The sequence below is a fragment of the Mesoplodon densirostris genome, chromosome 9, assembly GCF_025265405.1.
Source record: "Mesoplodon densirostris isolate mMesDen1 chromosome 9, mMesDen1 primary haplotype, whole genome shotgun sequence".
Taxonomy (NCBI): domain Eukaryota; kingdom Metazoa; phylum Chordata; class Mammalia; order Artiodactyla; family Ziphiidae; genus Mesoplodon; species Mesoplodon densirostris.
Genome location: NC_082669.1, coordinates 110,694,923 through 110,712,527, shown reverse-complemented (window position 1 = coordinate 110,712,527; position 17,605 = coordinate 110,694,923). Strand labels below are relative to the sequence as shown.

The 17,605-nt window shown below is 46.5% G+C and overlaps 1 protein-coding gene across 1 annotated transcript in view; it reads right to left on the bottom strand.

Moving 5' to 3' along the window:
• Window positions 1–17,605, bottom strand: part of DPP6 (dipeptidyl peptidase like 6) — an 804,405-nt gene that overhangs the window by 241,555 nt on the left and 545,245 nt on the right. Inside the window, exon 6 of the mRNA XM_060107540.1 lies at window positions 1,412–1,464. Coding sequence (XP_059963523.1) covers window positions 1,412–1,464 — 53 coding nt within the window. The remainder of the gene's footprint in view (window positions 1–1,411; window positions 1,465–17,605) is intronic.

Genomic DNA, 17,605 nt, shown 5'->3' with positions numbered 1-17,605 from the left:
CATATCTGCTTGAAAAATAATAGAATAATCCCTCCTTAGTGAAAAACATTTGAGTTTCTATTTGAACTATGCTTAAAAAAAAAAAAAAACACCTATGGATACTTTGTTTTCACTACGGGGGTCATCTTCAGTTTCTCCGGGCTTGATTTTTCTAATAGTCTAACGGAAACAATTAATCACATTTGGCTGCATGTCTACATGTATCTTTCATTTATCAAATGAAATTATTTTCCCCATGTTTTTTTTCCCAAGGATATGCTCATATTTTACCTAAACTTGGTAGAAAACAGACAGCAGCAGTTGTGAAACACAGATGCTGTGATTAATGCTCTCCTATGGAACAATACTTTTTAGTAACTCCTGCTGTTTGTTTAAATTTGCTTAGGAAAATTAGGAGGCCTTCCCGTAAACAGTCACAGGAATTTACACAACATTGCCAGCAGCACAATCCAATTTCTTTGAACATTTCCTGAGCACTTCACCTTTTCGAAAAAAAAGTGAGAGAAACGGTGGAGGGCATGAAGGAGAAGGAAAAGGTGGGAACAAGAACAGGGGCAGGGGTGAGGGCGGAGGGGTTGTAGGTGGGTGGGGGAGGGGAGGAAGGAGGAGGAAGGAGGAAGACGAGGGGAAAGAAAGAATACAGATGTATATGTATGACTGATTCAGTTTGTTATAAAGCAGAAACTAATTAAAAAATAAATAAATACATAAATAAATAAATTAAAAAAAAAAAAAAACGAAAGAAAGAATACAAATGGAAGCAGTAAAAGCCATCCCTGCCACACTCTTCTTGCTCTGCAACTGGTTTTCCCCGTGCCCACTCAACAAATGGCTTCACCAACTTCAATCATGTCTTCACACCTCCGGATGCCAAAGATGAGCTCCTGATAAAGCACCCCACGTTATGTGTGGCTGCGTCTACCCAGAACTGAAAACTCAGCAAAATCACGCTTGCACTCATGTCTTTCCTCCCCACTCACACTTTTGGGTCCCAAATCTTGCGTTTTTGAGAAACAAGATGAGCTTAGGGGTGCTGCCCTCTCTATTATGTATATAAAACCAGGAACCATCCTGGGAGTCCTAGGTCGAATCACCATGCCCTAGAGGGGCCACAGCTGATTACAAAGTGGGGCGGGGGAAGGGGGAATCTTTCTCTGCAAACCTGGGAACCAGAGCAGGAGGTGGTGGAGCTGTTCTAGGAAGTGGGGCTTCACAAATGGGCAAGAAACTGGACTCAAGTGACCCCCTCGGCCCTGGAGGCATAACGGGAGTCCCACAGCGTGGGACACTTTGCTGTCAAGAAATAATGTGCCTCATTTCCTGCACTAAGAATTAAGCAACTAGTCAGCGCTGTGCTTTGCGCTTTGTTTTGCAGATTTCACGTTAAAAGAAAATGAAAGAACAATCTTACCCATGAGGAATTTTGCTCAGGACATAATATCCAGTATAGGAGTGTTGATATATCTGAAACAGACAAAAAAAACACACAAGAAACAATAAAACAAGCATTGAGACAATGGTTGTGATTATGATATTTTTCAAATCACCGTGAATCCTAATAAACACCCCTGGACCAAAAGTAGTTAGTCAGGAGACCTGGCAGCCAAGTCTTTTATTTACTCAGGAAGTTAATTTGCATACCTTGTTTGTTTTATTTTCACCATTGGCACGTAGTTTACCGGGCAGCCAGAGGCTAGATGTCATCTCCATGACTACCTGGCTTGCGATTAAATCAGGGGCAGAGACTTCCAGCTCAGCTCAACTAAATGTAGCACAGAACTAACGAGGACACTGCTCACTGGAGGCTGCCCGACAGCCAGCTGGACCCTGAAACTGTAAGACCCACGCACTGCTGTAAACTACGGCCGATTCTACTGTGTATCCTTGGTGAGTACTGAAGCCAAGATAGGCTTAACTGGGCAAACTCCTGCCCCCTTGGACAATCTGATGTGCAGGTCTTAGCTTCACGGAGTGGTCAATAAACTAAGAACTCACTGGAAGGGGAGCATGGCTTTCAAAACTAAGGTAACAACAACAAAACAGCATTTCCAAACTCCTGTAACCCCCAAATCTCAGATGTCCCTCTTAAACCCTTGAACCAGGAGAATACTCCCCAACCCATAAATGCAGTGACTACAATGCGAGCAATACCCCCAAAGAAGGGAGAAGGTGGTCTCCATCCTCTCCAGCTTTCTGGACAGAGGCCCTCCCCAGGGTGTGGAAAGTGATGGGTTACCCTGCAGGGTTGAAGTGAGAACCGTACACTTCACTTTCTCTCCTCTACCTGTGGAGCTATGGAGAGTTGGCACCCTGTGTGGGCAAATGTTCAGGGACTAGCATTTTCAAAGCAGCTTTCTACACATAACAGGTGAGGGACATGCAGCTGAGGAAGACAGATCTACTGCAGAGCACGTGTAATATGGATGCATTTGGAACTGATGATGGAAGCGAATCTTTAAAGGAAAAACGGGTAGGATTTGCTAATACCTCTGACCCCCCATCTAGTCTGGGCCCCAAGATTAATTTCTAGGAAATCACAGTGGATCAGTTATTTGGAGAAAAATGGCCCAGATATAAAAAATAAACAACAGCACTTAAGTCCCAATGACCTTTTGCTTCCAGTGATGTCAAGACTCCTGAACCAGACACATGGGGCCTGGGGTGACCTGCTGGATGGCAGGAGATGGACATCTGACTGAGGAATTACTTTAAATACTGGTCTAGGGCTTCCCTGGTGGCGCAGTGGTTGAGAGTCTGCCTGCCGATGCAGGGGACACGGGTTCATGCCCTGGTTTGGGAAGATCCCACATGCCGCGGAGCGGCTCGCCCGTGAGCCATGGCCGCTGAGCCTGCGCGTCTGGAGCCTGTGCTCCACAACGGGAGAGGCCACAACAGTGAGAGGCCCGCGCACCGCAAAAAAAAAAAAAAAACAAAACAAAAAACTGGTCTAATTATGAAGAAGTAACCTCTAAGGAACAAAACCGTGAAGAAAAACTTCACAGAGCTGCCATGGCGATCTGGGTAGGACCAGAGGACCCTAACTGCTGTTTCTGAAGTGCTGCACAGTGATGCTCCCCCAGGAGAAGAAGGAAGGGCCTGTGGACCAGCCCCTGTGTCCTGAGCAGATTGATGCTCAGAGAGCCCCTCAGAGGTCCTTGAGCTTTGACTAAACGTTGCCTCTGTGAGCACACGCTGGAGCAGAAGCTGGGTGGATCCGTCCCACTTCTCCACGGTTACGGCATCGGGTGCTGTGCTGTATAGTGTTTCCGACCTCTCCTTCCAACTATGTGTCTTTTCATACTATGTGTCTCACTTTATTTTCACAGTAACCCCAGGAAGGCAAAAGATTACCTTTGCTTGTTAAGATAGGAAGCTGAGGTGCAGAAAGGGTAGAGGAGGGTGGAGGAAAGGCAAAGGAGATGGGAGGCGGGGAGGCACAGGGAAGGGGGCAGAGGAGGGAGGGTGGACCCTAATTCCACACCCTTGAGTGCTGGGGGACTTAGTGACTCAAACAAATAGAATGTGACAGAAGTGATGGTCCTAGGCTTCTGAGAGCGGGTTATAAAAGGTATCGTGGCCACCTCCTAGCTCCCTTTCAGATCACTTGCTCTGGGGGAGGCTGGCCACCATGGTGTGAGGACACTCGAGCAGCCCTGTGAGGAGGTCTAGGTGGTGGGGGGCCGAGGTTCCTCCCCATTCAATCACCAACATCCAGCAAGGAACTCAGGGGCGTGGAAGTGGATTCCTCACCTGCAGTCAAGGCTTCAGATGATGCAGCCCTGGCTGATAACCTCTCGAGAGAACGTGAGCCAGAGATGCTCAGATAAGATGGTCCTGAATTCCTGACCCACAGTAACCACGAGATAATAAATGTTGGTTATCTTAAGCCACTAAGTTTTGGATAGTTTCTTACACGGCAATAGGTAAATAACATATCTAGTTTAAATCCAAAGAAAAAAGATAGCTAATAAATCAGATGTGAGTACACTGAGTTACTGGGTTCTCTCCCTAAAAACTTTCAGCAACTTCTAAAACAAATAGACAAATTCCTTATCAAAAGAGTGTCAGTACAGAAGAAGTGAGGGGCTGGTGGGGGGGCATTATAGGCAAAAACACTTGGAGGAAGCCTTTGAAATTACTGCAGAGAACAGTCCAAAGCACCGAAGGTGACGGTGGTGGTGATGCTGGTGTTGAGAGTGGCTAGCATTTTGAAGCACATACTATGTACTAAGTAGCATGCCAACTCCTTAGCATACATGAATTCATTCAATCTGTATGAGGAAGGTATTAGTATTCCATTTTTAGGATAGAAAAATTGAGTCAAATGCAAGCAAGATTTGGCCTGAGGTCTGTTTCTCTCTAAGCACATATTGGAAATTGCCTGAACAAAGGGTACAGCTCTTAATTCTCAAGTTACAAATCCAAGTTGATTGTTGTCAACTGAAAAATCCAGAATACCAACAGACATAATAAACATGCAAAGTAAGGACATGTGCTGTCTTTCATTCTCTGGTTATGACATTCCCAAACCCCTAGACTTACATCTTTGCATACCTCTTTAAATATACCTGCAAATTACCCTGAAATTCGGCTTTGTGACTATCTTCTGAGTGGAAGCAATGAGAAAAAGGAAGACAATTAAAATAACCTTATAAGGGCAATGGTAAGAGAAGATGAGAGAGAACTATCCCTTTACAACTCTCTGTCTGTACTGTCAGGCAAAAAGAAAAAAGAAGGCGTATATGGATGGGAAATGTAATAGAATATCTGGACAACTAAATCACTAATTAGAAAAATTCAAACAGAATGAAAGAGAGTCAAGAAGTAGAGACTGGATCTGCCAACTATGTATGGGACAGAAGCATTCCAGAGTAAACTGTTAATGCAAACGGAAAGCCTTTAACATGAAGTGCAATTATGACTCAAGTGCTACTCCAAAAAATGGGCAAGTGGGAGGAAGATGCAAGGATTTTCTCATTGCTCTAAGATGAAACAATCAAATACCATTGTTTTCCACAAAATACTCCCTCAACCTGGAGCCAAAAGAACCCCAGGCACAAAGAAAACAACTTTGAAAGAGGACACATTTCAAGAGTTTCATTTGCACGATGCCTTACCTCAAAACGCATTAACAATAAACTATATCTCACTGAAAGAATTTGTTCCTTGGAGAGATAAAAGACTTTTTTTTTTGTGGTCTCTATCTCTTGTATTTATGCTTCTTTCTTTAAAACAGACTCTAAATACTTCTGATCATGGAAAAAAGTACAAAGAGTTGGAAGTTGGTAAGACTGCATTGTTATTTTTCTGTGAGTGGACTTTTAGAAGTTCATGAATATAAGTTACTTCAGTTTCTTCCCACAGCAACAAATTGCTCTTGGAAAATGAATGCATGAAAACCTGTTACCCAAAACACCATTCACAAGATGGGAAGACAATTTCAGCAAATTATTTTTTTAAATATATCATGCAACATAGTTGATACTGGCATTCAATAATTGGGAAAAAAGTAACCAGTGAAGGGCTTGTCTTGGGCTAAGGTCATATTTGGTCTGCTTCCAATATTTCTGAAACATCACTCTGCCCACAGCTTTCTTTCTGATTCTCTCCCCTCATCACCCCCTGAGCCACACTTCTGATTTCTCTCCAGTCTTTCCTACCTCAGTCCCATCATGCACACTCACCCAGACTCACTTTACATCTTCTTCCTCTATGAAACCTTCCACTCTTGTAGTTTTAAACTATGATTATCTGAATATTGGTAATTTCACAGATCTACCTCCTCAACTGTAGACCAGTGTACCAGATTCCCCCCTCGATATCTCTATCTTATGTCTCACAGGCACCCTAAACTCAATATTCTCCAAGTTATCTCTTATCTACCCTTAAAACCTAGCTCTCCTTTGATACTTCCTATCCCCGTGGGTGGCTCCCTCATCCCCTCAGTAATCTGAGCTGAAAACCTAGTTTTTCCTGACTCCATTCTTTGCCTCCTTCCTCCTCTGGCTCAATTCAGTCTATCTCCAAATTGTGCCAAATTAACTTCTTAAGTCCTTCTCAGATCCACCACCCACTCCTCATCCCTATGGCAAGCACCTTCCTTCAGACCTCCCCACATCCTTCCTCTCCAGGACTAACCTCTGAGATCTTGACCCCATCCCCTCCTGATACCTGCTGAACTTTATCAACTCCTCTACCACGAATTACGTGCCTTATATTTTCCATCACTCCCTCTCCTTGTTCCTTCTCCCGAATCTGTAGAATTCAAATCTCCCACATTAAAAAATCCTTGGGCGTTCCCCCCGCCACCCCTCCGACTCCTTCTTCTTTTAAACTATCATGGCACTTCATAAGGGAAGTCTACACTGCTTCCCTTTCTATCACTTTGAACCCACTGCATTATCCTCCCGACGTCCTCAAAGTGCCACCCCCAAGCCGATGTCCCGCTGCCGTACATATGGTATCTTCCTGATTTCCAGCCTGCTCGCTCTCTCTGCAGTACATGATAAAGGTGATAGGAATCCTTCTCCCTTCGTCATTCCATGGCAGGTCACTGCTTTCAATCTCCTCTTGCCTTCCTCCTTCCAGCCTCTTTGCCTTTCCTTTCTGCTGTGCAGACCCCTTGAATGGATGCAGGCACCAACCCGCCACTCTTGGGGGTTTCCCTTCTTGGTCTACACCCTTGGTCTGGAAGAGCACATTCATTTCTGCTTTCTTGTGAGGTTTCTTACTGAATTCATATTTTTATGCTTGATCCATCCTTTGAGTTCTAGACTCATATTTTCAGCTTGTGTTGGGCCTTTCAGCATAGATGCTTTTACCCAAAACTTTTACACCACGTTCAATATTTTGAAAACCAAATAAACTCTTTTCCTCCTAAATAATCTTCTTTGATGTTCTTCCACTTACCTGGTCTCTCGGTAGAAACATACTGGAATTAGCTCCAACCATTTCTATCCTTCCTTTCCTTACTGTCCATGTACAAGTGGTTTCCGAATTTCACTGGACTTTGTAACTTTGGAATGAACCTTAAGTTCAGAGCACATTTTCCACCCCCAGTAACACTGCCCTAGTTTGGGATGCCTAAGTGGCCCCAGTGACCCTCCAGCTGCCCCACCAGGGCTCCTCCCCTCCTTCCCAAGGCCTCGGCAAGTCCCTGCTTCACAGCGAGTCGGGAGCAGTGTGGTGGGTGTGGCGGTTCGGGACAGGTCTGGAGTAGGACACACCTACTCCTGTGGACCCACTACTATTACTATACAGTTTTAGAGGAAGACACAGGATCAGTTCTCAGCCTGCTGATTGCCCGAGTGGTGAAATCAAGAAAATTAGTTAACCTCTGAGCCTGAGTGTTAGAGCTGTATTTGTTCAGGAAATTTAAACCACGAGAAAGGAACCAAGAATGCTCTTGTTTAAATTTTAAGGAGAATTATACGATCTAGTGACTAGCATTATGCAGAAGCCATGAAACTCTTTTTTTCTCTACTCTTTTGGGCTGTAAGAAAACAGGAATTCCACTGAGAATGCAGAGTTGGAGCTAACCTATTTCAAGGGCTGGGAGAGGTAGGAAAACAACTGAGATTTTGCCCTGGGTGCCTGGTCAGCACCATCTCTCTATTCTTTAGTGTTCCAATAACGAGATGGATGGCCCCTGAGGTGGTAAGCCCCCCAGCACTGACAGGATTCAAGCAGAGGCTGGACAGCCGCTGTGAGGAGCGCTCTAGAATGGGTGGGAAACGCAGCAGGACCCTATGGTCCCTGCCCCGCCGTGTCCACCGCCTGCCTTTCGTCTGTGGAAACACTTTAGCCAAAAATAAGTTTAATCAGAGAAATGAGAAAATGCAGAAACAACAGAAAAAAGTCAAAAGAGATCAAATCATAATAGTCAGTAAGCAAAGTCAAGGACCTTTAGTTCCTCCTCAAGGGCTATAGGTAATATTCTGAGCCCTGTCCTGTGAGCTGTCTTACAGATACTGAAACCCACCAGGTGGGAGAAGTTAACTACATGATGACCAGACGTAGCCATGACATAAGCTGCCACAATTCTGAGAACTGGCCTCAAGGAAATGGGAACAAACCGACCCTGGAACTGAAGACTAGCTGTACTTAAAACAATCAAGGTGACGTTGGTCAGACCACCGCAGGACCATCTCAATATGATGGTTAGAGCTGACTGCGCTGCTGCTGCATGTAGCCCCCTCCCTCGGCCTATAAAAGCTCTTGCCCGCTGCCTGTCAGTGGTGAGGGGGGGAGCCGGCCTTTGGACAGAAGTCCACCCTCTCCCCCACCCCCAGGCCGGCTGTCGGCCTCCAAACTAAAGCAAACTTCCCTCTCCACCAACCTGGCCTCTTGAATGGCTTTTGAGCGGCGAGCAGCCAGACCCCACTTTCGGTTACAGGTGTGACCATCCCGAAGCAGATGCTCCAGGGCACATGCCTATCCCTTTCCTATTTGATCCTATATTCTATTTATAGAGGAAATTAAACATATCAGGGGGTACAGATGAGCTCAGAGTAAGATCCTCCCAAGCTAGGATCAAGGACACATGGATGGAATACGTGGTTAAAGAAATAAGATATGGTAACGTGATGTGAATAGAGGTTAAAAGTACTGGCAAATATTAACACGGGAAAAAGATCGATTGGGCAGGGAAAGAAAGTGAGATTTGGAAACCGAACAGTTAAAAATAAGAAGAAAAATTATCTGCGTGAGATGCACGCTGATGAGTGAAAAAAATAGAACCCTGAAGGGAAAAAATAAAAACTCTAAAAGCAGTTGGAAAATGTGAGATTTCTTGGCTTTAAAATTGGAGAAAATAAAGTGTTTACCCAGAGGGTCTATCGCCTCACAGTTTTAAAAGTTCTGTTTCCCAAAGAGAAGGAAATTCCACTAGGTTCTAGCTGGCAATACCCAGCTCTACTGAGAATTAACACACAGCCAGTCCCCCAGGAGAAAGCGAGCAATCTGCCTCCCAAACCCAAGCCAAGGTTTCATGGACCATGACAGATGCTTCATGAGAGTCATGCACTGTTTGTGTTCCTTTTGTAACATTTTGTAATGTTCCCTCAAAACCTTTTTGAAAACAGCTTTATGGAGGAATAACTGATACATCAAATACTGCCCATATGTGATGTGTACAGGATGATGAGTTTGGACACATGTGATACCTGTGGTGGCATCCTTACCGTCAAGGCAACAGAGGCACCAACACCTCCCAGAGTTGCCTTGTGTCCCTGACAACCTTTCAGGAAGGTGGTGAAGATCAAACAATGAAGCCTGAAGCCCTGGTGCCCCCTCTCAGTTAATGTGGGGAGAAGTGAGGTGAGCAAACATACCCTCTGTGTTTTCAAAACTACGTCAGGAATCGTCACATTCACCTGGTGCATTCCTAAGTCTTGGTCTTGACACATTCTTCTGAACAACCTGCACTCCCGCTTCCATCCATGGTCATGATCCACGATCATGGAGCAGCTGCCGTGCTTCCGAGAAGCTCTCAAAGACCTGTCTGTGGAATGGCTAATGACCCGGTGGGCCTTCAGGATCTGCCAAAGGCTCCCTTGACTATTCCATCTAGGTCCCTCTTTGAATAATTGAAACAACTGAGAACATCTGCAGTATGTGATGAGACAGGAGCTAACCAGCTCGTAGGGTCTTTCTGGGAAGAAACGATGAGTATCTTGTCCAGAAACCCTTTCCCTTAACATTTGGAGAAATGGGCCCAGCTCAGAGTGCTGCTTTCTTTGAGCAGTGAGACCAATGGGTCAAAATACTCTAGAGAAGATGCCCAGGTTGGCTGGAATCTGGAAAGAAAGCCACCTGAGAGACACCCGGAGCAGGTGGTCCGCCTGGAAGAGAGAAGATGAAGGGGAGCTGGAGGGCTGTCCTTACAGTTTTAAAGGGCTTTGTGAGTCAGTGTGAGCAAGCCCGTCCTCATTTACTACAAGAGGGAGGATAATGTTGACAAGTGCGCATGACAGGGAAATCGATTTCAGCCCAACGATGCTAACTTCTGGTGATGAAAGCTATCCAACACTAACAAGGCTTCCCGGCCCCATTACTGAAAGTATGGAGGCTGAATTTGCTGGGGCGTCCAGGTGAATGCAGCGAGTGGTGATGCTGAACCTGGTGACCCTAAACTTCTTTCCCATTCAGAGAACCCCTCAAGTCCCAGTGGAGACCTCGCCCCCTGCCCTCCCCTTCTCTGCTCTGGCTGGTGGTTACGTTTAACTGCGTCTCAGTGTAGGTGCTGAAGCCTGGATCTGGGAGCTCAAGCCTTAGCATGTCCCATCTGACAAGCTTCTGACTGTGACAGAGTCCCACATCAGAACCCACACTGCTTCCTTTCCAACATTCTGGAGAAATCTCATCTCGTGGCAGACTCAAGTCTCTGCTTGATTTTTAATATCCTGTTCATTCACGTCTTCTATTGGGCTCAACCCCCAATGACCCAGCATCTTGCCCAAATATCTGACCTCCTGCCTGGTCTCTGTGAATTTCAAGTCCTGATGTTGATGCTGATGGTGATGGGAAGTTTCCTGAACGCACTGGTCCTTCCAGAGAAGCTGTTCCTTCTGTCAGCACAGGGTCACGATCGCCCCTGAGTTCTAGTGACTGCATCTGGTACATACTTCCTCACCCTTTGCCAACTGATTTGATATCATTTCGTGAAGTCAAAGTTCTTGCTGTAATAATTTAAAAAGAAAATTTCTCTAGAGGGCCCCAAATAACTAGAAACAAATTGAAACATTTAGTAAAAGAAAAAAAAAAAGATGTTTAGCTCCTATGATGTAACATAAATGTTAGGAAATGACTCCATATAAACAAAATGTCCTTTGTTTTCCCCTTGGTTGCATATGCCGGTCCTTCCTCATGATCTGGAACTCACAGTTCAGGGTAAAAATCTAGCAGGTGTAAAACAGAGCAGACATAGGGTTGCCAGTTTCAAACTACAAAAGTAATTAAAAGCCCTTAGGATTCAGTATTTGTGTCTCAACTGCTCTCCTCCTGGAAACACTGGTCTTCCACCAAACTTCCTAAATTTAAGAGAGTAGAGATGGTGGTTTCCTCTTGAACCTGCAGTCTCTTCAAACGTCTAGTTCTGCTCTGCGTACCACACCCACCCCTAACACGCCCTAATTCATTCTTTTGCGAACAATCCCCATTCATCTAACATTTTTTTTTTTTTTTTTTTTCCGCGGTACACAGGCCTCTCACTGTTGTGGCCTCTCCCATTGCGGAGCACAGGCTCAGCGACCATGGCTCACGGGCCCAGCCGCTCCGCGGCATGTGGGATCCTCCCGGACTGGGGCACGAACCCGTGTCCCCTGCTTCGGCAGGCGGACTCTCAACCACTGCGCCACCAGGGAAGCCCCCATCTAACTTCTTAGTAGAGAACGTTTCTTTCATCCTCTGTGCCTTTCACACACAATGCTCTCCAGAAATCACTATGAGAACATCTGAGGATAAAAACAACATAGTTAAAAATGAGGATGCATCTAAATCAATATCTTAAGTGTCAGAGATGAACAGTAAAACTTTCAGCTGTGATTCGGATCGTGTTTCCAAATATCCACTTCAAGAGCATCTCTGACATCCAGAAATAGCTGAGTAATTTCTTTTCAATCATTTCCTGTGTCTTCACTTGGACATTTCAATTCAAGGAGCGTGTCCATGTGTCTTAAGCTCATCTTCCGGAGACAAATGCAATCAGTCATAGTGTTGCTAGGAAGAAATTCAAAGGAAGTGATCCATGAGGCTCTCCTTCCAAACTGATTTTCAGGGACACACACCAGTGCGCCCCAACTTCCTCCCGGGCTCTGTCACTCCCTGTCCTCCGCGTGGCCGGCCACTAAGAAACGATGCCCGATTTCCATACTCTTCCTGACAGCCAACTTCCCTCCCTCGCTGCCCTCTCTGTTCTATTGTTTTGCCAGGCCTTTCTGCTGACTCATTCCTGATTTTGCTTGAGAACACAACATTTTCTTTTTCCTTGCTCTCTTTTCTGCCTCTTCTCACCGGCACATACTGCCTGTAGGATCAGCCTTGTGGAGAGGCAAGATAAAAATAAATAAAAATTCCTTACATCATGGAGACCTTTAGAATTCAAACCACTTTTTTCTGTATCCTTTGACTTGACCGTCACACCACCTGGTCCTGTGGCTGGAGTATCAATAGCTCCTCCTCGATTCTCTTTTAAATTAAGAAACAACGGAGGCTCAGAGATGCAAACTGATTGGCCCAAGGTCACATACTGTCACAGGAACAGATGCGGGAGGTCAATGTCTTTTCACGTGTGGCTTGACCTTGTTCTCACTATAACACCCTGTCAAGAAAGCTTCTCCCACCCTCAATCACCTCCTCTTTACCAGCCGTAAAGGCTACTGATAGACCCATTTTCAAGAGAACAGTATTAAGAAGGAAGTAACCGTGAGAAGATGAACGCCAGAGCCATAATTAGCTCTCCCACTGCACAAGACCAGCTATCAGCCAATGGAAGTCAAGGCCTCGGGGAACGGCACAGAATCCCAGTGGTCCCGGGGGCCAGAGAGAGACACGGAGAGCAAGGACATGGAGGGGGTGACACGGGGGAAAGTCGCTCACTTTCAGCTACACAGGGCTGGGCTTCTGCACCAGCTCCTTTGCACAGCAGTTCACCGGCTTCTCCGGAGCCTCTCCGGAGCCCTGTCCCTTGTGACACTGAAGGCTAAGTGCACTGGACTCACTTCAAAGGACAGAAAAGGAAGACAGTGCGTGAACACCTGGTTCTCTCCTCTGGTAAACGGGCGTTGATGGATGGAGGACCCACTGGCCCTTAATCAGCACAATATAAAAGACCAACAGCGGCACGTCCCTCCTTGATAAGAAGGTGCACTGGAAACACCTACGTGCTCCCGGGCCCGGCTACGTCTGCACCAGGCCTCCAGCGAAGGCCCGGGTGAGAAGTCCGGTCAGTTCCTCTCCTCCCCCCGCTCCTTCCCCCGCTTCTGCTTTTTTTTTTCTTTACATCTCTGTGTTTGTGTGTGTATCATAGGATTCTAAATAGCAGGTAGACTGATTTTTGGCAAGTCAGTCTCCCCCCACCGACGCTCGCATCACAATTCCAGTCCCCGTTTTTCATCACCTGCTCACTATCTCCGCATGGATACTCTGCCCTGCTTATCCACGTCTAAGGCGACTACCTTCTCCTCTCACCGCCTCCTGACTTCCCGTTCACGTGCAGCAGGAACCCTCCTGTGCTCACACGCAGGAGTGGGGTTTGGACCCGGGTCTGACCTCTCACCAGACTGGTCGTTTGGGTACCTTTCTTTCTTTCAGTGTCTTTCCTCCGGATCCCCCTAGACCCGGTACAGGCCCCCGTCCCTCAGGAACTTTCTAAGATGTTGCCATCTGCCCAACACATCCTGATATAACACTTCCTTCACCTTCACTTGAACTTCAGCAAGTTTCCCCTGCCTCCCTCTCGAGTTCCCTTCTCAGAGACTCTCTGATGTGACATCGAAGCGACCTGGGCAGCGTGTTGGCGAGACCCCTCCCCCCCATCCCACAGGCATTAGCATCAATCAGCTGGTGCCAGATGAGAAGCAAGGGCTGGGGCTTTGCTGCACATGGCCACAGAGCTACAGCTCCTCGAAGACAGGACCAGGGCACAGTGGTCCAGGAGAGAGTCTTAGCGCCGCCTGGAACGGAGCACCGGGGACAAGTGGACGGATCCCCAGGAGCGCGTGCTCCCAGCCATGCCCGACCGAGGGTTTCCTACAGCTGCCAGCTGCCCTTCCAGATCAGAAACCCAGCGCCCTGCACCCAAGGCTGATGCAGCTACATACTGAGGGTTCTTAATCCACAGAGTCCCTTAAAACAAATCCTTCGTGGGCACGATAGACAGTAAATTAGGATACAAGTGACCTGAGAAGATTCTGGAATCCAACGGGTAGAAATCGCTGAGAGTGACCTGTTGCCCAGCTGCCCCAGCAGACACACCGTCTGCGCTGCCACGCTTTGTGTAACACTTCATACTCCCTGCGGTATGACTTCCTTGTAGCTTGTTCTCTCATTTTCATGAACATTTTTGAAGGTTTTGTTCTCATCCACGTTACTATGTTTTCCATGCACGTCGTACTAGGTTTTGTGGGACGTCATGTCTGTGCTTCCCCCTTTCTCCTCCACCTCTGAGACAGCTCATGTTTCCCTTTCTTGAGTTTCTTGAGAACCCCCCGTTCTCAGGCTCTCCTTTGCTTATTCTCAGAGGCCTTTCCTTTCATTTTTCAGCCGTAAAAGAGATCCTCAACGCCCCTGAGGCAGGCAGCTCCTGGGTGACATGAACACTAGTGGTAGGAAGAGAAGGGGATTGTGGCAGAGGCTAGCTTTCCTGCTCTGATTCCAGCTTGTTTTCTGTCCCCTTGGCTGCCTCCTTCCGGAAGAATCAACCCGGGTGAGCAAAGGGCTGGGACTTGTACCACAGCCCTGGGAGTGATTTCAGAGGCTCCAGTGGGTCTGGTTTGACTGGACACCATACACGCACAATGAGGGGTAATCAGGCACCACCAGGGTCCTGCCTGTGTGTCCAGAATAGCGAAATCTGGCATCTGTGATTATCATCATAACCAGCCTCTCCGATGTCTTCTTGATCTGGAATTACCAAATATAATGCCATTGTTACTATATAATGTGCCACCCAAACAGGCACAGAGAAAGTGGAGTGATCAGTAATTATGTTGGGAAAACAGGCACAAATTGTTTGTCTGGAACCACCCGTTCCCGACAAACTAAGGTATATGGTTTCCCTCGTTTTCGCTGCTATGTGAGCGATCCTACCACAGCCAGAATAAGAAATTATTTCCTCAGTTTAACTAGGGGCAGGCACTTGTAAACAGAAATTCAACAAAGACCTGGTAAACGAGTCTAAAAACAGACTCACTAAGCACGGGGTGGGGTACTGTGTTGAGCACGTCTCCAAGAAGGACTCACAAAGCGCGAGGCTGTGGAGGCGCCATCTTCGCGCAGGTCAGCTCCTCACACCACGTGGCACCTGTCTCTTTCCCAAGCCTCGAGGCAGATGCCCCACGCCAGAGTTGGAAGGCACTGTTTGCTGGCAGGTGTTACGTGTCCAGCTTGAGGTGAGTGGAGAGGGCACTGGGGCTGAGAGGGGTCATGGCTGGTAGCTGAACAATGAACACAGGGCAGGAGGAGAAAACCTGGGGACAAGAGGCTGGAAGGACCATCTTCCTTCAAGTCAGAAGAGGTAACTTAAAGGTTTAGAAAGCGCATACTGAAGCAAATGTAGAAAAAGCCCTGTAATCAACTGATTACACATACGTAGGGTTATACCAACCTTGGAGGGGCTTAATACATACTATGAACATTACAGACACATATTACAGACACATTCTCAGCAGTCTCCCAAATCATGTCATAGTTTCTAGGATATAACATCCCAGGTTAGGAGGAAAAGTAGATGGAATCAATTAAAAAAAAAATTCAGGTCCAGAGTTGACTATCCTTGAGACAAAAAGAACTCTTGAAAATGGGGGGGGGGGGCAGGGGACGAGGGAGTAGCTGGGGTGGTGTTTCAATTTTCATTCATCTATGAATGTCCCTAGAAATCTCAGTCTTAAAAGATTTCAAAATGTAGGGCATCCTAAAGAAAATCATAGGTGATCTTAAAATGGCATTTAGTTGATTTAATGTGAGTTGTTTGTCATCGTGGATGGGGAGGAATCCACTGAAATGATACAGGAAAGTACTGTCTGCAGGTGAGCACAAAACTGTGCCATGAGGTCAGGGAACTCAGTACACAGAAATGGAGACAGGTGTTCTCTCTGATCGCTGATGGGACAAGAATAATTGCTTGGAGAGAAGATTCCGTGGGCAGCATCAAAAGAAGAAAAACTCATTCAGAGTTAGTGCATCCTTGAAACTATCCTTGTAATTCAGAGGGAAAAACTGCAGCCTGCTTGCGTCATTACCATCATCCGGCACACCTCCCCTCCTAACTGGCAATTCTGTGTGTAGTGAAATTTTGTGTTCTGCACAAGATGGCTCTAAATATATGTTCTGGTTTGACAATTCCAAAGATATGTGAGGAATCACGGGATGTTCTGCCTTTGATACGAGTTTTAAACCAGGGTTAGAAGCAAAGGAGGTGGCATTTTAATGTACGGCATTCAGATGCTGCACGGTTATGATGAGACCAACATCAAAAAGTGATCAGTCGATACTGACTATACATTTGCCATATGCTCAAGGTCCTCTAATGAGCATTTAAGGAAGAATCCTTCCCTATTTGGACTGGGTTGCTGAGCTCTGTATTGCTGTTCCCTGAACTAAAAATACTGACGCTAACTAGCTTGCACGGCTCTTCAGGACTCGCCAGATGGCAACTCAAGGCTGTTCTCAGAGCTCAGTGCTGTAGCAGAGCTTTTCAAAGTGTGGTCCACAGACCACCTACTTTTGTCAGAATCATCTAGTGTGCTTGCTAAAAATTCAGATTCCTGGGTCCACCCCATATCTGCTGCATCCGAGTCTTTGGGGCTTTGAATCTGCCTTTTGACAAAACCAACCAAATACTTTAACAAGTGTTTCCGGGCGAGGACACCAACGTTTGAGAACCTCTGTCCAAGGCATTTGGTTTGCAAACCTGGCACCACGTAGTGTTACTGGGGATCTTTTAAAAAGTACTGATGCTCAACCCCGGCACCAGAGAACCTGATTTACTACATTACTGTCAGGTGACACTAATGTGCAAGCAGGTCCACGTGACCCGTTCCTCCAAGCACACCTCTGGATGTTACTGTACATCCACACATCTACACCCAAACACGCACCGACAGAGGACTGAGCCCTGGTCCTCATAGGCTCCCTGCTGTCAAGTTCATCACTGGAGGTTCTCAGGGCTCTTTCAAGAGTTTCCTCTGTCCGCAGTGCTGTAAACTGCTGACTCCCCTCACCAACCTCAAATCTGAATCTTCCCTCTCAGCCAGTGTGGCTCAGGGTTTCCACCTGCATATTCACACGTCACTGGTGGCAGGCGAGGTACTGAGCAAACATTCTTTCCATCACCCCAGGTCTCCATCTTCTTATATAATCAAAGGGTAAAGGCAGCACCTCAAACCTGGATTTTATTGAAATTATTGCATAGGGCAAAGCAGAGATAGGTGACAGCATTAGGCTGAGGCTGATCTGCAGATACTAGTAAACAGGTGGTGGATGATATATTTTGGATCATGAACACAGAGTCAAATGCCCCGGCAATGAGAAACACTGGGGTGATGATGGACAGCACTGACCAGGGACAGCCTCTCGGCTGCGTCACTCATAGCTGTGCAAACACACATTCTCTAGCCTCGGTTTCCTCATCTATGAAATGGGGACGACAACCATACTTAATCACGTGACTGAAGTTAAAACGCAATAGTATATCTGAAGCATTTTTAGGGACAGGGCTGTGCTGGGTTCTCAGGACACCAGGTCAGCATGGAAATCGCCCCCATCAGGGAGTCTGAGGCCAAGCTTCAGCCTTGCCTTTAAGTGATAGCATGGCTCTGAGCACATCATAAACTCTGGGTTTTGGTTTCCACGTCGGCAAACTGTAGAGGTTCTGTAAAAATATTAT